Source organism: Chiloscyllium plagiosum, chromosome 19 (genome assembly GCF_004010195.1).
Source record: "Chiloscyllium plagiosum isolate BGI_BamShark_2017 chromosome 19, ASM401019v2, whole genome shotgun sequence".
Taxonomy (NCBI): Eukaryota; Metazoa; Chordata; class Chondrichthyes; order Orectolobiformes; family Hemiscylliidae; genus Chiloscyllium; species Chiloscyllium plagiosum.
In genome coordinates, this window is record NC_057728.1 from 31,238,519 (window position 1) to 31,261,581 (window position 23,063).

Here is a 23,063-nt window from a genome sequence, read left to right on the forward strand (position 1 = left end):
GGCCACTGCAGCGGACAGCTGAAACTGACAACCGGAAGTGGCAGGGACAGGCCACTATAAATGCCGGAGGAAACACCACAGAAGCGCTTCACAGGAGGCTCCCAAGCACTGAGGATGTCACCTAGACAGGGGACGAAATGTTTGCAACAAAAACTTCCAGCTCGGCGAACAGAACCACAGCAACGAGCACCCGAGCTACAAATCTTCTCACAAACTTTGAATACCAAGGTTATGTGATGGACAATGAGGATCCAAAAGAGCCACAGCATTATGCCAAGTGAAAACATGAGGATATTCTTTGGGTGGAAAAGCACCTACAATGCCTCATTCACTGGAACTGAGATGTGTGAAATCATCTTTCACTTTATGCAAATATATTGATGCTGTTGAGGCCAGCATTCCCTGTATAATCCAAGCTGCAAGCGCAGCTTCAGGGTTTGATCTTTTTGTATGTTTCATGTTGTTAAGGTTTTTCAAAATTGGAATCTTTCACAACACCTGATACACACACATTCAATCATGACAAAGTTCAATTCATTAATTCCTATAGCTACAACTAAAATGATACTCGCTCTCATAGCTTATGTTGAAAAGTGAACATATGTTTTAAAATGTGATACTGTATTTATAATGAAGAGTCACTGTCATAAGGTTTTCTTTTTCTTTTCCCTCCCACACATCTAGATTGCATCTATATCCTGCAACACATGGATAGACTCTGTTAGCCTGGAAGTTTTGGATGGGTGACCCAAGTTGGCATTTGTGGCCAGAGGGCCTAGACATCCTGATTGTGTCCTACCTGATGTAGGTTGACTCTCTGCAGCTTGAACTTGTACTGTGTGGGAGTTTGGTACCAGGGTGGAGCTGAGGAGCCAGGTATTTTTGGAGTGTCCTGAGAGGAGCCTTTAGGCTGCCTATACATGCTTCCTCGTCTGGCAGGGTGCTGACTCTAGAAGACAGCACCCTGTTTTCTTGTGAGGACAGGGCACTGAGAGTGAGATCACGGTCCCTCGTTTTCCCTGTTGCCTTGCCATAAGCTCTAAAGAAGTGATGGTGTGCAGCTGAGTGCATATATCTGGCACATACCAAGTGTCACGAGCCTGGGTCTCCATAGTGGCTGCTAACCTATCCAGAAAGGCAGCCAGGCACTCGCATGTCAGAGGCAGCACATAGCACTTACTGGTAGCTTGGTGTATTCTGCCATTGGTGGAGTCCTTTAACCTTTGAGTCATTGTCCCAAATGTCTCAAACAAACTGTCTCCTGCTTTTGTGTCAACTTGTGTATTTGAATGAAGTTCTGAATGGCTAACATCGTGGGATCCTATCCATCCTGGAGCTAAGCAAGTGCCTTGTCTATAACAGTCTTTGGGGCATTTCTTCTTCAATCAACTGCAGACATGTGGCAGTGATGTGCTCACAAGAATGTGCTCCCAACCATACTCTCAATAAGGTATCTAGGTGTCCGTATCTGAGCTAGCAGAGGATGTAGGAGATAGCCTTGCCAATAATTCCTCTTCAGAGTCTGTGGCTTCCTTCTCTGAGGTGAGGAGAAGATGATGTCATGAAGTGCTGGTCTCTTCATGCTACTAATGCCAGTATGAGACAGAATGAGTTGTGAAATAGGGTGGAAGTTTGGGCATGTTAAGAATACATTTGCAATACTGATAGTGGGTTTAGTACTTAATAATGAAGTTAGTTAATTACAGGGATATACAGTTCTGGGCATCACCATATTAGCAGTTAACGTTATTTCTCACTAAAGCGGGTCTCTCCTCACAGGAGGTGGGGAACGAAATGTCGGGCACTCCATAACTTATTTCTGCCCTACTGTGGGATGTTTTCTCTTGGAATAAGACAAAACAAGGGATTGAGTCAGATATCACATGGACCCAGGTGACAACTTTCAACCAGACTGGCAGGGTCTTAATGCAATGGTTTCTTGTAGCAAGTGGTCTGACTGGGGTGACTGCAAGATGGTGCGAATGATAGGCTTGAAAGAATGTTGTGTATGTAATAATGTGAGCAGCATAAAATTATGTGAGAAAACTCACTAAGGCTTGGAGAGAAACTCTCCATGAAACTTCCCAAAATTTTCACCCTGCTGATTTTTGGTAAAATTCAGCTAATACGCAAAATGCTGAAATTTTGCACATAACATTTACCAAACAATTGCAATCACAAGCAGGTTGCCACTTTGGCCATTTTTTTAATGAAAGAGGGGAGCTTTACATTTCTGAGAAGAGATTTCAATCAGGGCTCTTGCAGAATTACAGAGCCTTGCTTCTATTCCAACTATTCTTTTGTAACACGGAACTTTGGGAGGAAGGAAGACAGTGCCCCTTTTTACAGCAGTCAACTGTCATATTCTGAAATTTAAAGTTCCTGACAGCCACTTTGACATCTGTCAAATGTGCTGGTAGGATGTCAGATGGATAGGGTGTAGGGTGCTAAGCAAGTAGGATGCCAGCTGCATGTGGGTTGGGTGCCAGGGTATAATGCAAAGATGGATAGATGGTAGGGTGCCAGGTAAATATAGAGCAGGGTAGGATGTCAGATAAGTAGGGTGCTGGGTAAATAGGCTGCCAGCTGCGTAGGGGACAGAATACAAGGTGGGTAGGATGCCAAATGGGAATGCATAGGATGTCAAGTGGTTAATTTGGCAGGCTTCAAGGAGGTCATGGAAGGGCTGCAATGTTTAGGAAGGTCAAGGTGGGTGGGAGAAATGGGGTCTAGCAGGGGACGGAAATGGAGGGTTTTGGGTCTGGGGGAGGATTTCTTGTTTTGGCCAGGGTGTGGTGGTTGCGGGTAGGGTTGAGTTGGATTGGGTCAGGTCTGGCATGAGTCCTGTTGGGTTGGGTCTAGTGGTGCAGAGATTGAGCTTTCCAGATCAGGTCCAGTCAAGTGGGATGTCAAGGGGCTAAGTGGGAGAAGGTGGTTCAGGACCTAATGAAGGTTGAGCAGGATCTGAAGAGGTGTAATTGGAAGTGTGTGAGGTAAATATGTGGTCTGTTCAATAATTACTCAGGTGTTAGGTTATGCATTTAATAGTTTAAATTTTCCTGACTAACTATTTACTAATTTCATTGGAACCCTTTGAATTCTCAAATTAAATGAAGACTTTTGGAGGGCTCCAAGAGTGGAACAATTGCCTGTGGAATCTGCAGTTTCCTGGGTGATTTCTTTGGAGAATGTTATGATAGTGATTCCACAGCATCCTCACGTGCAACTCCCATCGATGCTGGAATAATGACTATCTGACCATCCTTGGACTGAATGCTCACTTGAAATGAAATTCATTACAAATCAATATTTTGCGCTGGTCTCAGGTCCCCGTATTGCTCATCCACTGTGTAGCTGAGGTTTATAGATCAGGAATATTGCAGGTGCTGGATTTGGTGTCTCCACTTTCCAGAAGAGAAAATGAACTAGGGATCTTGCTGCTTATTGACATTCTTTGTCTCTTGGAGGCACATATGTGTGGGTATTGGGAAAGATTTGGGCTTAGATTGTGATGGCCACTGTCATAAAACTGCCTGCCAGCACCTTCAGTATGAATTCACAGCTTCCTAACGTACTGGAAGGCAACCAACATCCCTATAATTGTATGCCAGCGAAGAGTCAATACCCTAAGTGGAAAGAAATTCCCTCAGGAGCCAGTTTTCAAAAAAGATTAAACTCAATAAATTATACAAATTATTTCAGACTTATGGCCGCCTTAAATGCAGGATTCAAAGTTAAACTTTCTGGATATGTTCCTCTGAATAGCCATGGTTTGGAGGTACTAGGGTTGGACTAGGGTGGACAAATTTAAAAAACACACATCAGGGTTATAGTCCCACCAGGTTGCACTAGCTTTCAGAGTGCTGCTCCTTCATTACATAGTTGTGGAGAATAAGATCATGCTCACAATTTATTGCCAAAGGAGTCCAGTGTCATGGAGGCATGATACAGAAAACAATCTTAGATTGAAACTTTCATCTTTTATAATGGGATATGCTGGTTTTTGTTCTTTGATACGTAAATCCCAAAGTTTCTTTTAAATTACATTCGCAAACATTGGCTATAAATTCTGTGAGCATGATCTTATTCTCCACAACCACCTGATGAAGGAATGGCTCTCCGAAAGCTAGTGCTTCCAAATAAACTTGTTGGACTATAACCTGGTGTTGTGATTTTTAATTCTGAATAGCCAGGTAGACTACTTTAATCCAGGGAACATCATATCTAAACTCAATTTGGTGTCATCTGATATGCACATTCAACCCCACTGCCAAAGATTTATGCAGTTTTAAGTTTCCCCCAGAAAGCCACCTGTAGTGATATCTCTGAATTGTTTTACTGTGAAGGAAAGGCATATTTTAAAACATTGTAGTTGATGGCTAATGATTTGGTCTAGGATTTCAGAATGAATATGGCGCAAGTGAAATTTATCGAAAATCAATGCACTTGTCTGGTCAGGTCTGTTGTCTTTGTTCTGCCATTCTATTAATGTTGTGACATTGCCGTCGTAAGTAAAAAAATTTTCTGGTGTTGTTAACTTTCTTGTTGCAGAAATGCAGCATTTCTGGCCAGCGCCGCCACTAGGTGGAGACAATTGCATGCGCATGCATGGTTGCTCCTCCTATGGTTTGAAGTTCTTGTAACTTCATTTACACCTTAGTGATGTTCCTTTGGATGTTTTCAGATTTAAAAGTGGTATAGAAACTTTTTCTGAAGTAGCCGTATTTTGGAATTGAAACGTTAACTCTTTCTTTCTCTTTCCACAATTGCTGCTGGACATGCTGAGTTTCTCTCTCACTCTTGTTCTTCTTATGTAAAATTTTTACTGTGCAAGGGCAACACTTTCAATTTTTATCTTTGAATTACAGAAAATAGGAATAGGCCATTCAGCTATTTAAGCCTGCTCTATAATTCAACAGGATTAAAGTTGATCATCCAATTCAGTATTCTGTTCCTGCTTTGTCCCTGTACCCACTTTGATGCCTTTAGCCCCAAGACCTATAAGAAACTCCATTTTGAAAGCTTTCAATGTTTTGGTCTCAACAGCTTTCTGTGGCAGAAAATTCCACAGGCTCATCACCCTCTGGATGAAAAAAAAACTCTCCTTATCTCACTCTTAAATGGATTACCCCATATCCTTAGACACCTGATTCTGGACTCCCTGATCATTAGGAACATTCTTCCTGCATTTTTCTTGTCTAATCCTGTTTGAACTTTGTGTTTCTATGAGATTCCTCCCCTCATTCTTCTAAATTCCAGTGAATGTAATCCTTGTTGATCTTGTCTCTCAGTATGTCCGTCCTGCCGTCTGCAGCTCCCCTTACACCCACTCAGTCCTGAAGAAGGGTTACACCCAAAACGCTGATTTTTCCACCTCCTGATGCTGTCTGGTTTGCTGTGTTGTTCCAGTCTCCTGCTTGTCTACCGTGGATTCCAGCATCTGCAGGTTTTTTTGTTGCAATCCCTCCATAGCCAGAGCATGCATCCTCAGATAAGGTGACCAGACTTGTACTCAATACTCTAAGTGTGGTCTGACCAAGGCTCTGTAAGACCTAGAGTGGTACAGTGTTAACTTTTTAAAATAATTGTGTAACAATGTGGTATAAGCATTTTAAAATGCAAGTCTCTACATTCATTATGCGTTTTAAGACATCCCTGAGTTAAAAGCTTACAAGAGTAGGACATATACATGTACACATGGATCAGAGTACCATATTTGTAGTGGAACATGCTATTTTAATAAACACAGAACTGTGGATGTTAGAAATCTGAAAAAAACATGCAAGAGAAACAGGTCTGGCAGCATCTGTAGAGGGAAAACAGTGAACATTCAGAGTCCAGTGATCCATTGTCAATACTTTCTCTTTGTCTACTAGAAAATGACAGACTAAAAGCCTAAACATGGCAGTGGCTTGCTTGTGTTCATATTGTTTCACTTGCTGTGTGTAAATGCATCAGCATATGGCTCCATTTCAAGATATGTTGTAGTTTTATTGCACTTTGTTCGTTATTTGAGATCTTTTAATATGTGTGCAAAAATAAATTGTACTTTTGGGACTGAATTAAAAGTGAAGAATGTAAAGTACTGTAAAATACAGCAAATCTGCTGGCATTGGTGGAGAGAGAAATAGAGTTAGCATGTAAGGTCCAATTCAAAATCTTTGAGACTGATGGGAGAAAGAAATGCAATGGGCTTTATGATGTTGAAAGATGGGGACAAGTAGAATGAAAAGTACGATAGATTAGAGGAGAAATTAAATAAGCAAGATTTCTTCAAATTGAAGGCAAAGAGAATAATAATAGTTGTTGTTAAAAAAACAAAGCATTGGCCAAGAATGAAAAGCTGTCTTTGAAAACAAAGCATGTGTGGATGAGGGTTGTGCAGTTGATGGATTTTAGCAAGGCCATTGACAAGGTCCCACCTAGGAAATTTATCAAGAAGGCAAATGCACATGGGATACAGGGTATTTTGAAAAACTGGACTCAAAATTGGCACAGTTGTAGGAGACAGGGGGTGATGACAGAAGGCTACTTTAGTGTCGCAAATCAGTGTCCAGTGGCATACCACAGGGACCTGTGTTGGGTACCCAATTTATTTGTCATTTATACAAATGATGTGGATAGCAGTGGGGTGTGGATTAGTATATTTGTGGATGACAAAGATTAGCCAGGTGGTTAACAGTGAGGTTGGGTGTCTTGGGCTACAAGAAGATATAATCAGGACGCAGACTCTCCTGCTCCTTGAATGCTGCCTGACCGGATATGCTTTTCCAGCACCACACTTCTTTCAACTCTGATCCCCAGCATCTGCAGTCCTCAATTCTCCAGGATGGTCAAATGGGCAGATAAGTCATAGATCTTAACTGTAAAAAGTGTGAGGTTATACACTTTGGAAGGAGTAATTTGACAAGGAAGCATTCCATGAATGCATGACACTAGGAAATTCTGTGAAACAAAGGGACCTTGGCATGTTTGTCCATAGATCTGTGAAGGTGGAAGGGCATGTTAGTAGAGTGGTGGAAAAGGGATATGGGACATTTTCCTTTATCAATTGAGGCATAGGTTACAAAAGCAGGGAAGTCATATTACAGTGGTATAGGCCTTTGGTGAGACCAAAGCTGGAGTAGTACCTGCAGTTTTGGTTGCCACATTACAGGAAGGATGTGATTGCATAGGAAGGGGTGCAGAGAAGATTCGCCAAGATGCTGCCTGAGATGGAAACTATGAGTTATGAGGAAAGATTGGATAGACTTGGATTGTTTTCACTGGAGCAGAGAAGACTGAGGGACAATTTGATTAATGTGTACAAGGTTACAAGGGCCGTGGACAGAGGATAAGGAGCAGATGTTCCACTTAGTAGATGTGTTACTTCACAGGTTCAAGGTGAAGGGCAGGTGGTTTGGGGGGGGATAGGAGGAAGCCTCTTTTACCCAATCACGTTCTGGAATGTGCTGTCTGGGAGAGTCTAAGAGGTGAATTGTCTCACATTCTTTAAGAAGTACCAGAATGAGCACTTGATATGTCATAACATTGAAGGCTATGGGCCAAACGCTGGTAAATGGAATTAGGTTGACTGTCAGGTGTTTATCATGTATTGGTGCAGACTTAATGGGTTGAAGAGCCTCTTCTACAGTGTATTATTCAATGAAGAAAGGTATATACTGAGACTTGGCCAAAAAATGTTATAGAGGCCAGAATTCATGATCTGAAGTTGTTGACCTTTAGTGTTACGTGTCTAACCAGAAAAGATGATTCACTTGGGATATTGCAGCAGGCTAAGGATGGAAATGAGTGCAAGGAGAAGGTGGTAAATTAAAATGGCAAACAATCCAAAGATTGTGTCATGCTGGCAGACTGGGCAGAGATGTTCCATGAAGTAGTCATCCAGCCTGCGTTTAATTCTCAGATATAGAGTAGATTGCAACACACAGAATATAATAAAATGAAAGAAGTAAAATCTAATTATTGTTACACCAGAATACTGTGAGTTTTTGGATAGCAAGAAGAGTCGAGATAAATTGGTAGGTGTTATAGCTGCAATTGTTTGGGATGGTACTGTGGGAAGGAGACATGGTGTTAATGGTGACTGAGGAATGGACCACAATGTGGAAGAAGGAGCAATTCCTTCAAATGCTACTGAAAAGAGAAGGAGAAGCTGTGTTTGACATTATGCTGGAGGTGGTGGAAGTGATGAAGGATAGTGGAGTGGCAAATGAAACAGGGACCACTTCTGGGACAGCGGGGATGGGATGAGAGCAGATGTGTGGAAAATGTTTTGGTTATAGTTGAAGGCCCTGTCATTGACAGTGAATGTGGGGAGGGGGAGATGGAATCTTTGTTTGAGGAAAAAAGACAATGTAAGAAGCCTTTTTGTGCCCTTTGAGTTCTCTGGTACAAGAGCAAGTCAGAGGCTGAGAACTCTGTGGGAGTTAACCTGCCTCCAGACACCCTAACCATAAATGTACCTTGTATACTTTGACAGCTGCTATCAAAATGGCTGTCTGTGTTTCTGGATCTTTAAATTTCAGAATATGTCAGCTGACTGCTGTAAAAAGAGGCATGGCTTGCCTCCCCCCGAGAGTTCTGCACTACAAAAGAACTGCCAGATGGATATATGGCTGCACATTTCTGAAAGATGCCTGATCAGATGCCCTTCTTAGAAATGCACAGCTCTGTCCTTCTGTAAAATTGAAGGAGTGGAGTAGCAATCTTTGTGAGATTTCTAGTTGATGGAATCTCCGGTCCTTTATTTTCTGCAAAACCCATTTATCTTGGCACCGTTATATTCTTCATGGATTAAATTAACTGAATAGACAAAAGTAGGTGACTGAACAGCATTCTGTATATGATTTGAGCAGATATGAATAAAGCATTAACTGCCTGCTGTGATTTTTGATGAGAAACAGAATAATGGAATAATTAGATCAGATTTATACAGGCAGCATCTTGGGAACAGCTAGCCACTGGTACTGTGTTTTTATTTATGCACTAAAGTTCACGGGTGCAGTTTGATAAATAATAAGTGATATTTCTATGTTAAATGTTTTAATGCAGCTTCTGCAGCTGTGCCATTTTTTCACTGCATGCTTATAATTTTATGAACTTACAAAAAGCAGAACCCTAATATATATTCAAGTTGGTGCTTGAACATGTGTATTGAATCAGATTTTGGTTCTTGTGTGGTCTGCAGTTGGTTTACTTTTCATGTTTTGTCTTGCAGCTTGACCAAGTGGCTCGTCAGCGTAACTTAGCCAGTTTGGAACTGTTCCTATCATGTGCGCAGCGACAGTTATCTGCTCTATTGGAAGATATACCAGTAGCTACAGAACAAGATAGCGAGCAACCTTAAGTAGATCAAATACATGAAGCAAGTTAAACAAACACAGCAATGCAATAAACCTGATACTTTGTTTCTGTATTTTTGGACATGCTATTCCCTATTGTGCATGCCAGTTTAAAAATGTTTCTTTTTTACCAGCTATTTTATGGACTGTCTCAGACAATTTCATCTGTACACAAGAAAAAGACACATACGTGCACAGCACATGATCATTGAACACTACTTAATAAAGGAAGTAATGTTTAAAGTGTACAAACACTAGCACAAAAGATACCAACCCTAAACACACATATAGATTGTAAAATATTAGCTTTATGAGCACTGTAATATGAGACTTATAAACACGAGGTTTATACAGTCTCTATGATTGATTGCAATTGTTACCAGGTGTATATTTCTTCACCATAGATGTAATTTACACCTGTTTGAGAGGTATTAAATTACAAGAACCTGAATCTGTTCTTGAGAAAGTTTTGTATATCTGCTGAGAAAAATCTTTTGTGGTTATATTAAAAAAAACTTTTTTTTTATATTGGCTCTTCAATATTTCGATTTTTGTAAGCTTGTAATCTACCTAGGAACACCCTTCTAATTGTTTAGTTCTTCACTTAAATTCGAATTTAAATCCAGCACTGCAATGTACAAAACTTACATTTTATTTCGATGAAATGACCAAACAGGCATTGCTAGAAAAGTGAAATGATTGTGCTATATTATGTGATGGTAATAGCGATGAAACTGTCCACATTCACCATCATTGTTGCATCGAAACTGGAAGAAACCTCAGGTGTCCACACCTGCAGAAAAATGTGAAAATCCACAAGTTAATGTCATTAAGTGCACATAGGATATAAATATTGTCTCAAAGTGAAGCCTCCAATGCAATCATGGTAAAAACTTACACTTCTGCATGGTTAATCTTGGTACAAAATTCATGGGAATGTTGGATCTTACTGAATGGGGTTTAACCATGTTTTAAATTGCAGACTAATTGCTTAGTCTTTCTTGCCGTAAAAGCTATTTTTTTGTTCATGGCTTGTCAAATTTCTTCATAATAAATTATACTTTTTGAAAAAGAATTTACTTTGATTTCTTTACAAATTGTATCTCTTATTTTAGTTTGCATTTTGAGGAATTCATAATCACTTAAATTATATTTTCACACAATGAAATTAAAATTGAAGGATATTAAGTGGTTGTAGTTTCCTAGTTTGTTGTATATGAATACTTCAGTGTGATTGGTTACTCATGTGTGCTAACTTTGCTGACATTGTTGCTGTTGCATGCCAAGACTTTGTCTTGACTTGGTGCCTGTGTTAAACTGCTGTTGAAACGGGGGCATATCCACTTCACAGAGATTGCAAGGTCTTTCTGATATGTTTTCTTTGAGGCCACTTGCAAGATTTTTTACCTTTACAGTTAAAGGCCAAAACCGAATTATTGCATGGCCAATCTTGAAACTGATGAAGGAGAAGTCCTTCAAACATTTAGCACAACAAGAAAGAGGTGAATTGAATTATTTTAGGGTCCTGCTCTTTTGTTCATAGCTGGTGATGTTTAATTATTTTTCTTGTAATTTATCTATTTCCCTTTCAAAATAGGCCATGATATGTTCCACCTCAACTTCTGTTTGTGAAGTCCAGTTTCTAAATGACCAGCAACAAGTTGTCTTTCTCATTAAAGCAAAATGATGGTTTATTCATGCACTGAAACCCAGGGAATATTTTTACAACACAAATGCATACAAGGAAGAAATGAGAAGTTACAATTATGAATAACATCAAAAAAATTAATTCACATATCGAGAAAGCGAATGTCCAGTAGGTTCTTGTAGTTGGCAGGCCTGGCAGAATTGCCTTTTTATAGGAGTCAAAAATGGAAATTGCTGGAAAAGCTCAGCATCTAGCATCTGTGGAGAGAAATCAGAATCAATGTTTCGAGTCGAGTGACCCTTCCACGTAGAAGATGTAACGCCTGTCCGTTTACTTGTTCCCTCCCTCAGCTGAATTCGACCTATCTCCCACACTTTTGTCCTCATCCTCTCTCTTTCTTCCCGCAACAGTGATAGGGACCCCCTTGTCCCCCATACCATCTCACCGGCATCTGCATCCAGAGAATCATTAGCTGCAATTTCCACCACCTCCAACGAGATGCTACCACCACACTTGTATTCCCTTCCCCTCACCTTGTCAGCATTCCACAGGCACTGTTCCCTCCAGGACACCCTGGTCCACTCTCCTTTCACTTCCACATAGTCTCATGGCACCTTCCACTGCAACCACAGAAGGTATAATACCTGTCTGTTTATTGCCTCCCTCAATTTCCATTTTCTTCTCCAATTTACAGCATCTGTAGTTCTTTCGATTTTTTTTTTTTGTTTTGCCTTTTTGTAGGATCTCAGAAGCTAGTGCGTGTAACTACAAGCTAAACAATTTTGATTCTTGCAGACTGGAAATTGGTTCATTTTTGCAGGCAAATTCCAGATTATTCCTGAAATTGCATTTCCAGAGTCATTGAGACTGAGGTAAGCTTTAGCTGAGCCTGGAGTTGCGTGTTCTCTGGTCCGATGTTAAAAAGCAGACTGAGGAAGGAATTCAGAGCTGTCTAATCAAAGTTATTCAAAATAAATCATGTGATAGAATTCCTGAATGGCACAGTTCAACATAATAAGATGGTTTTGATGCCTCTGGACAAAATCATGATGTTCTGTAAGAGATGACTAGAGTTGTTAGTGCCAATCAGCCATATTATTAGAACAAGTCAACACGGTTTTAGTAAGGGGAGGTCGTGCCTGACAAACCTGTTGGAATTCTTTGAAGAGGTGACAAGTAGGTTAGACCAGGGAAACCTAGTGGATGTGGTCTATCTAGACTTCCAAAAGGCCTTTGATAAGGTGCCACACGGGAGGCTGCTGAGTAAGGTGAGGGCCCATGGTGTTCGAGGTGAGCTACTGGTATGGATTGAGGATTGGTTGTCTGACAGAAGGCAGAGAGTTGGGATAAAAGGTTCTTTTTCAGAATGGCAGCCGGTGACAAGCGGTGTCCCGCAGGGTTCAATGTTGGGGCCGCAGCTGTTCACGTTATATATTAATGATCTGGATGAAGGGACTGGGGGCCTTCTAGCGAAGTTTGCTGATTATACGAAGTTAGGTGGACAGGCAGGTAATACTGAGGAAGTCGGGAGGCTGCAGAAGGATCTAGACAGTTTGGAAGAGTGGTCCAGGAAATGGCTGATGGAATTCAATGTGAGCAAATGCGAGGTCTTGCACTTTGGAAAAAAGAATACAAGCATAGACTACTTTCTAAACGGTGAGAAAATTCATAAAGCCAAAGTACAAAGGGATCTGGGAGTGCTAGTTGAGGATTCTCTAAAGGTAAACATGCAGGTTGAGTCCGTGATTAAGAAAGCGAATGCAATGTTGTCATTTATCTCAAGAGGGTTGGAATATAAAAGCATTGTTGTGCTACGGAGACTTTACAAAGCTCTGGTTAGGCCCCATTTGGAGTAGTGTGTCCAGTTTTGGTCCCCACACCTCAGGAAGGACATACTGGCACTGGAGCGTGTCCAGCGGAGATTCACACGGATGATCCCTGGAATGGTAGGTCTAACATACGAGGAACAGCTGAGGATCCTGGGATTGTATTCATTGGAGTTTAGAAGATTAAGGGGAGATCTAATAGAAACTTACAAGATAATACATGGCTTGGAAAGGGTGGACGCTAGAAAATTGTTTCCGTTAGGCGAGGAGACTAGGACTCGTGGACACGGCCTTAGAATTAGAGGGGGTAAATTCAGAACAGAAATGCGGAGACATTTCTTCAGCCACAGAGTGGTGGGCCTGTGGAATTCATTGCCGCAGAGTGCAGTGGAGGCAGGGACGCTAAATGTCTTCAAAGCAGAGATTGATAAATTCTTGATGTCACAAAGAATTAAGGGCTACGGGGAGAATGCGGGTAAGTGGAGTTGAAATGCTCATCAGCCATGATTGAATGGCGGAGTGGACTCGATGGGCTGAATGGCCTTACTTCCACTCCTATGTCTTATGGTCTTATATTGAGTTCAGTGATAATAGCTTCAACTGGAGAGACACAATGTCTCTTTCTCCTTAATGTGGATTGCACAGCTATCTTCACACAATTTGTGGAGTGAATTTCCAAAGAGATGATGAGCTAGCTTTTGTCCTAGCAATTTCTGGAACCTTCCAGGAACAGCAAACTTGCCCACTCTATGAGCAATAGCAGCTAATCTAAATCCATGATATGATGAAGGAGCAGCGCTCCGAAAGCTAGTGCTTCCAATTAAACCTGTTGGACTATAACCTGGTGTTGTGTGATTTTTAACTTAAAATCTAAATTCAGCAAGAGTCCATTTATAAAAGTAAAAAAGATCTTAGCTCTTTCTGATAAAACACTCCTCAGTTGTTGTGAGCTTCGTCCATTTAATATAAATCGAAGAAGGAATTTACTTGATAATTGTAAAGAATTGGTGATTGTTTAAAAGAATATCCTTTCCAGATAGCGTATAAACATGTCAAAGATGTGAACATCATTAAATAATATTTGCATTGCAAAATTATTTTCTGTCTTTAAATGTAAAATAATTTAATTGAAAAATTTTGTATTGTTCATGCTTGATGCTTTTAGGCTATGCTGCGCTGAAGATGTTTCTAGTTCTAATCTCTTTTCTAAAAAGAACTGAAACTTCCCTTTCAATAAATTCTGGCCAACGGCGGCATATTGACACAGTGGGTCAACATCTGCTAAATCATAGAGTTATACAGCATGGAATTAGACCCTTCAGTCCAACCACTCCATGCTGAACATAATCGCAAACTAAACTAATCCAATATGCCTACTGCTGGTCCATAACCCTCCAAGCCTTTCCTATTCATGTATCTATCCAAATGTCTTTTAAATGTTTGATTTTCATTAGTTTATGGAAAATGGACTAGATAATTTCTACATGTGATGTTTGAGACAAAGTACACTGATCTCATGGAAAAAAAATGTACAGTTATATATACAACCAAATTGAAATGTTAACCAGTATATTTAATAACTACATCAGTTTAGCTAAAGTGGGTAGGCAATCAACCTCTTTTAATTGGAAGTGACTTCCCTGCTTTTTGGCCAAGGCCTTCGTATTTTTCACTGATCTTGATTATGTTTAATAAAGAGCTGGAAATGTGTTGCTGGAAAAGCGCAGCAGGTCAGGCAGCATCCAAGGAACAGGAGAATTGACGTTTCGGGCATAAGCCCTTCTTCAGGAATGAGGAAAGTGTGTCCAGCAGGCTAAGATAAAAGGTAGGGAGGAGGGACTTGGGGGAGGGGTTTTGGAAATGCGATAGGTGGAGGGAGGTCAAGGTGAGGGTGATAGGCCGGAGTGGGGTGGGGGCGGAGAGGTCAGGAAGATGATTGCAGGTTAGGAAGGCGGTGCTGAGTTTGAGGGATTTGACTGAGACAAGGTGGGGGGAGGGGAGATGAGGAAACTGGAGAAATCTGAGTTCATCCCTTGTGGTTGGAGGGTTCCCAGGCAGAAGATGAGGCGCTCTTCCTCCAACCGTCGTGTTGCCATGGTCTGGCGATGGAGGAGTCCAAGGACCTGCATGTCCTTGGTGGAGTGGGAGGGGGAGTTAAAGTGTTGGGCTACGGGGTGGTTGGGTTGGTTGGTCTGGGTGTCCCAGAGGTGTTCTCTGAAACGTTCGGCAAGTAGGCGGCCTGTCTCCCCAATATAGAGGAGGCCACATCGGGTGCAGCAGATGCAATAGATGATGTGTGTGGAGGTCAGGTGAATTTGTGGCAGATATGGAAGTGTCCCTTGGGGCCTTGGAGGGAAGTAAGGGGGGACACTTCCATATCTGCCACAAATTCACCTGCACCTCCACACACATCATCTATTGCAACTATTCCTGCTTATTCCATACAAATGCAAAAAAAACTGCTTAGTAAATCATTTTAAAAAACTCATCTTAGTATTGCAAAACAACTGATGTACATGGTCAAATATCAGCTATCTATCAGCACACATTCATTAGGAATTGTTGCAATGTTCAGGAATATCTACTACATGGAAAAAAGAAAACATTAACACTTCATAATACATTGTTATGGAGTCATACAACACAGAAACAGACCCTTTGGTCCAACCAGTCCATGCCGAACATAATCCCAAACTAAACTACACCCATCTGCTTGGTCCTGGCCTATATCCTTCCAAAACTTTCCTATTCATGAATCTATCCAGATTTCTTTTAAACATTGTAATTGGACCTACATCCATCATTCCATATGTGAACCACTCTCTGTTTTTAAAAAATTGTCTCATTTTGTCTTTTTTAAATCTCTCTCCTTTCACTTTAAAAATGTGCCCCCAAGATTAAAATCCTCCAAGAAAAGGGAAAGATTACAACCATTAACTCTATCTATACTTCTCATTATTTTATAAACTTTATTAGATTGCCTGTCAACCTCCTATGTTCCAGTGAAAAAAAGTCACAGCCTTTCTTTATAACTCAAACCTTCCATATCTGGCAACATCCTGGTAAATCTCTTTTGAACCCTCTCCAGCTTGATAATTTCCTTCCTGTAACCAGGCGACCAAAACTGGACACAGTATTCCAGAAGAGGCCTCGCAGTCACATTGAGGCCTGTACAATCTCAATATGACTTCCCAACTCCTATATTCAAAGGACTAAGCATCAGAAGGCAAGTGTGCCAAACAACTTTTTAACCACCCTGATTATATGTGATGCAAACTTCAAAAAATTATATACCTGCACTCCGAGGTGCCTCTGTTCTACAACACTATCCAAGGCCCTATCATTAATTATGTAAGCCCTACCCTTGTTTGTTGTATCAAAATGCAATACCTCATGTTCATCCAGATTGAACTCCATCTGCCACTTTTCAGCCCATTGACCCATTTGATCAAGATCCCTTTGCAGTCTTAGAAAACCTTCTTCACTGTCTACAATGCCACCAATTTTGGTGTCATTTGCAAACTTACTAACCATGCCATCTATATTGTCATCGAAATCATTTATATAAATGACAAACAAAAGACGACCCTTGTTCAATATATATATTATTCAATATGGCAGAAAGAAATATGTGAAGCATGTTATGTAAGACTCTTGTGTTGTACAGGACCACAGCAGAATGGAAGTCTGTGACAGAGGGTTTGATGATAATAAAAGTTGTTACTAGAAAGTAAATCTATAATTACATTGGAAAGTTACACATGGCTTGCCAAAGACTTAATTGTTTTATTTTAAGCCTCAAGTACAACAGCTTATATTTATATAGTTATTTATTGTTCGACAATGCTCTGAAGTGCTTCACAGGAACATAATAAGATTTTTAAAAAGTGAAAGAAGGAAGTATCCGGAAGAATGATTTAAAGCTTGATTAGTGGTAAGTCTTAACAAGTGGGAGAGAGGGTTTGTGGTAAGGCAGTTACATGAGATTAGGACCTGTTTGGCTATCAACAGTGGTGTGAATTGCTGGAGGATGTCTTAGAAAACAGGGTTAGGGAAAAATTTAAAGACAGAATTTTCAATTAAAAATGTTGATTTACTGAGAGTCAATGAAGATCAGCAAGCACAGGGAAGATAGTTGAGTGGGATTTGATGTAAGTTTGGATCCTGCACTACAGATTTTGATGCGTTAAGCTTCATGATACCCAACCTGAATAGTTTAGAATAGTGATTATAGGGGTAATAAAACAATGAATGATTGTTCCAGCGGAAGACAGGCTAAAGAGTGGGCTGTTAATCATGATACTATACAGAAGGAAGTTGCTTGTCTATATGGTGGAGAGGATAGGGGCATGGAAGCTCAGCTCAGGGGAAAGCAGAGCACTGAATTTAAAAACAATTTGGTTTAGTTTGAGGTGGGCAATGATTAAAACAATGGTGACAACATGAAATTGAGATATAATAACTTTTAAGTCTTTGAAAAACAAATACTGATTTGCTATTGTTGCTAATAAATATAAGCTGGCCTCTGTAGATTTCAGCTTGTGTTTATTGGTAGACTACTATTATGAAATTGGCAAACTTTTCAATCTGGTTAAAGTTTGTGAAAAATCTTGTTGAGATAGTCTAACTTCATTCTGAAAAGAAAAGGTGTAACCTCATCAAAGGAAGAGACTTCAGATTTAATTTTTCACATCTTTGTAAAAATCACCAAAATACAGCCAGCAGAATTTACTTTGTTTCTTTGTTTCCATTTAATTAAAACCATAAGATCTAGAAGCAGAATTAGGCCATTTGGCCACTGAATCTGCTCCGTTATTTGATTAGGGCTGATACGATTCTCAACTCCATTCTCTGGCTTCTAACAGAGATTCCTACTTTCAGGATTTTGGAAATCAGCCTAATCTATGATCATTTTTTTTTTCTATTTCACAGTTATTTGTATTTAAAGTATGAAACATCTGACACAACTTGCATTATAAGAAGTTAACGTTGCTGTAGTGCAACTGACTGTTCTGGTATATCAGCATCTTCACTTAGTCCAGTTCGTAATCTAATTTTAGTTTTCCCATATTGTTACTCTTGTTAATTTTTTAACTTTTTTTAACTTGAATTTTGTTCTCAAATTACATATTGCAACAATTTGTAATCATCATTGCATGACTTCAAATCTTCTTTTTCATAGAATCCCTACAATGTAGAAACAGGCCATTTGGCCCAACAAGTCCACACAGACCCTCTGAAGAGTATCCCATCCAGACCCATCCCCTACCCCTATTACTCTACATTTCCCCTGACTATTGTACTTAACCTACATGTCCCTGAACACTATGGGCAATTTAGCTTGGCCAATTCACCTAATCTGCACATCTTTGGACTGTGGGAGGAAACTGGAGCACCTAATTAAATTACACTATTGACTTCCCTTAATGTTATTTTGTGTTGACAGACATATTTGCATCCTTTTGAGGATGTAATACGCTGGTGGATAAAGTTAAACTAGTAGGTGTAGTGCATTTGAATTTTCAAAGAGCAATCAATAAAGTGCCGCATAAAAAGTGTGTCAAAAGAACATAGTCTGTCTTGCTGAGGTGTATATTAGCATGAGTTGAAGATTTGCTGACTAATGGGAAACACTGTATCATTTTCAGGTAGGTAAACACTAATAGTGTGCCAGAGGGATCAGACCTGGAGCCTCAACTGAATGCACTCTATTGATTTTGATGAAGGGACAAATATGGTAATGTGCAGTTGTGTACTTTCACAAGAAGAATAGAAAAATAGAATGTTATTTAAATGGAGAGAGAATGGAGAATGCTGGGGAACTGTGGGATCTAGGTGTTCTTGTATATGAATGACAAAAATTTAGCATGCTGGTTGAGCAAATAATTGGGAAAGCAATTGGAATTTCAGTCTTTTTTGCAAAGGAAATGGAACATAAAAGTAGAGAAGCTTCAGGCGACTCTGTGTGTGGAGTTTGCACATTCTCCCTGTGTCTGTGTGGGTTTCCTCTGGGTGCTCCGATTTCCTCCCACAATCCAAAAAATATGCAGGTTAGGTGAATTGGCCATGCTAAATTGCCCGTAGTGTTAGGTGAAGGGGTAAATGTAGGGGAATGGGTCTGGGTGGGTTGTGCTTCGGCAGGTCGGTGTGGACTTGTTGGGTTGAAGGGCCTGTTTCTGCACTGCAAGTAATCTAATCTATGTGCAGAATAGTGGTGAGATTGTGCCTACAGTGCTTTGTGCAATTTTACTTTCCTTATTCAAGGAAATATATACTTGCACTGGACGAAGTTCAGAGAAGGTTATTACTAAGGTAAGGGAGTTGTTTCTGCAAGAAGATTGAGCAGGTAGGCCATTATTTATTGGCGGTTTGAAGAATGAGAAGTGATCTTCTGGGATGTAAAATTCTCAAGAGACTTTGCAGGATGGTTGCTGAGAGGATGTTTCCCATTCTGGAAAATCTAGATCTAGAGGTGCAGAGTTCCAAATTAAGGTGTCTCCCGTTAACGATGGAGATGATGAGAAATTTCTTGTCAGGTTCATTAGTCTTTTGAATTCTTACCCCAAGAGAATTGGAGGCTTATTCTATTATTCAAGACTGAATTAGACAGATGTTTAATCTGTTACGGATAATTGGGAGAAAGCAGGAAAGTGCAGTTAAGGTCATAATCAGATTAGCTAAAGTCTGATTCAATCATGTGCAGGCTTGAAGAACTGAATCATCTACATCTGTTTCATATGTTCTTATGTAAGTTGAAATGTTATGAGTGCCCACTCAAAGGATTCTCATTCTTCATCTATATGATCAGACAATAAAACTGGATTTATTCTTTCAGTTTAGCCACATTGTAAAGACAAATTTCTTCCATTTAATCTAAACTAAAAATAAATGCATCCTAAAGTGGCAAAGCAGAAATGTGCATCCATTCAAGCATTGGCATGAATACTGTCATTTCAGGAATGATCTATTTCTTACAATTAAAGTTGCAAGGAATGATCTATTTCTTACAATGGACTGAGATGTACATAAAATATCTTTTCCTGAAGAAGGGCTTATGCCCGAAACATCGATTCTTCTGCTCCTTGGATGCTGCCTGACCTGCTGCGCTTTGCCAGCAACACATTTTTCAGCTCTGATCTCCAGCATCTGCAGTCCTCACCTTCTCCTATAAAATATCTTAAAGTGTATTTTTCACTTACGGGGTTCTGTGTTATGTTAAATGACAGTTTTGAACTGGTAGTGGACCTTCTTGCCTCTGATTCGGAAGGCCTAGCATTCAAGCACTTCGGTGGAATCATGAATGCTTGCTGCATTAATGGAAGAGCCATCCTTCAATTGGACCCTGTTGATGTGGGAAAAATGATGGAGCAGTGGATCCGGTAGTCAGGTGAGTATGAGATTAAATGCTGGATAGGAGGTAGCATGTTCAAATATATAAATGTATAAATCCAACTTGTAGGTTGCAGCCTAATGAGTAGTTGTTTTATTGATAACCTATTGGCATTTGTGGGTCAGATGTTTTCAAGAGCCACTTTCTATTGTGCTAGTTGCCTCAGGAAAAAGCAGATTTCACAGAGGGTTAGAAATTCATTCTGGTTCTTACCTTACATAACATATGTTTTAATATCAAATATTTGCTTTGGCTCTCTAATAGTAATTTGTTTTTTGTTTTAGAACATGGAGCAATCTTTTCCCAGGAACTTAATTATGTGGGCAATGATGAGTAAATTGGAAATGTACAGTGAAAGAAAAACGCGATTTTTCCTTTTGAGGTTTTAACAGCTAGAATCTCCCAAGGAAATGACTGGCCATATTTGCACGCATGCATGTTTCATTAGTTGTTCATTTCTTTAGTATGCAGTTCACTATTCTCCCAGATACCAGTGAGAAGCGTGATGGTACCAACTCCCAATTTAAAAGTCAGACTGGTTATCTGGCAGCTGCAATATGCAGGCATCTTCTCTGGGCCTCTGTTTGTTATCCTTTCCCAAGATCTCAGACCACACTCCATGGGAAGCAGCTGCTTCATGTCCGTCCACATGGAAGTGATCAGCAGAGCACCAGTTTCATCACATTCATCATGGCATATGCTGACTAATTTCTTTAATACAATTCAGTACTTCAGTACTGCACTTTGTAGCTCCTTAACATTTTAAACTGCAGTGCTCTTCCTTCTCTTAAATTGCATGGACATACACCAAAGGGACAGTGTCTTTCTTGGTTTAGTTTACTTTCTTACCAGTCACTCACTTTGCACTTAAATGCTCATTGTACCTTTACCTTGCCTTGCCTTGCCTTTTTGCTCTTTTGCCATTTCATTCAGAACATAGTCATACAGTTCAGCCTTGCCTTGCCTTTTAGTATAGACAGTCAGACAGCTTGTCATAGTTGCCAGAATTGAATAATAAAGGGGACAGGTATATTGGTGCATGGCACATGCTACGTCATTGTCAAATGTATAGTATTTGGCAGCAATTTACATGACCCACACTAAATGTGCTTCAAGAAAATGTCTGAAAGTCTGAGTGGATTACTCCAGGGATTTTGCATAATGATGTCAAACATGGGTAAGTGGTGGGCCTTGGGCTTGGGGAAAATTGGAGATATTAATAGTTAAATAATAGTTGGGTGGGAATGTGGGAAGGCTCCAAGCTGATAGGTTTGACAGGGACTGTGATGCAAATTGGAACATGGAATAGAATAATACATAGAGCCCACAACTCTCAAGTGGATATGGAAAACCTTCCATTTTCAACTGAATTACAACTGTGCAATAAATATGAAAAATGTCTGTCAGCACATCCAGAGGGGGCTGAGTAAGTTTATTTTGTTCTGTCTGCAAATGTGGAATCTGCTTGTGGGTGATGTGAGGCTGTTCAAGGAGAAATTGCATTCTTTAAGTATTCTAGATTTGAATTTAAACACATCTGCTATTATAATCTGAATGTGTCTCTTGCAGTGACCATCAACATATTTTAGGAACTTTGGCCACAAGCAATCATTACAAACTAATCCTAGGGATCTCTGAAGCAGAAATGATCACAGGCAACCTTTAAAGTGTCACCTGCAGCTGACAATTCCTAAACACATTTTAATGGTCTCATAGACTGCATAAGTGCATAGGGCTGTCTTTTTTTCTCTCATGTGAAACTATTAAGTGTGTGAGAATTTGGGTTTTTATATGAAATACCTCATGATTTGGGTGGGGGAGGGAGGGGGAAGTGTTAGTAATCCTGCATGATATAATATCCCAAGTGTATTTGCAGCTTGGCTTGTGCTGGACACATCTGAATCAGGTCTAATATGCTGAAGGTTCATGTAGAGGCATCCCATGACCCTCCTTGTCAGAGGTCTCCAGATCCTACACTATAAAGGCCTGTGGTAAAATTATATGTATGAATGGCATGACTTTTAATAAGTGACATCCAGAAAAACTATTCTCACATTCTTCATATAAATTGATTTAGAGACTGGGACCTTGGGTTCATGTCACACTACAGGTGACCACCATTGCACTATCACACACACACACATACACAGACAGTCGTGTGCACACACACACACACCCACAGGCACTCCTATACACAGACACGCACACAGATACTCACACACACTTCTGCAGACACCCACAGACAGGGAACACAGGGGGCTAACACCTTCAACATCTCAACATCTTATCTGCATGACATCAATTGTTACAGTTAACCTGAGAATGTAACTTTTTTAAAAAAAAGTTTTGTGATTTACATCTGAAAGAGTGGAACTATCATGGTCATTCTAACAGATGAAAGACTTAATAACCAATTTCAATGTATAATTTCAGTTACATCACACTGTAGACTTTTGATATAAATTCTGAGGCTTATAATTGTGTCCTCCACAACCACCTGATGAAGGAGCGGCACTGCGAAAGCATCTCAAGTGAGGTCAAGTTCTGTCCTCCTGTTACCTCACTTATTGATGCTAAAATGACTCAAAGTTGGTGGGACGATATTGTGGCTTTAGAGGTGTATTTTGTCCTGGGTTTTTGAAGAGAGGTTTTTGGGTAGAGGCCCTGAGCAGTCAAACAGACCCACTCGAGTAAGCAGCTTATGAGGCCTTGTTTTTTTAAAAGGTGGAACAATAGAAGCAGCCTGAATGGGTATGGTCAAGCTCTCACAGAACCAGAATTTTCAGAATAGTTTTTTCATTTTAGTTTTCAACATTGTTGCTGGGGTCTCAGCAGGGTTGGAAGCTGCAGTCAAT

General features: G+C 40.1%; 1 protein-coding gene across 2 annotated transcripts in view; it reads left to right on the forward strand.

Moving 5' to 3' along the window:
- The window catches only part of LOC122559657 (coiled-coil domain-containing protein 91-like), a 193,117-nt gene extending 182,698 nt beyond the window's left edge, over positions 1-10,419 (forward strand). Inside the window, exon 13 of one of the 2 annotated variants that reach the window (XM_043709495.1) lies at positions 9,221-10,419. In XM_043709495.1, the coding sequence (XP_043565430.1) occupies positions 9,221-9,349 (129 nt within the window). In that variant the 3' untranslated portion in view covers positions 9,350-10,419. Of the gene's footprint in view, positions 1-684; positions 763-9,220 lie in introns of those variants that run through there. The other variant, XM_043709496.1, reaches the window with a different exon arrangement.
- Positions 10,420-23,063: the final 12,644 nt, after the last annotated feature.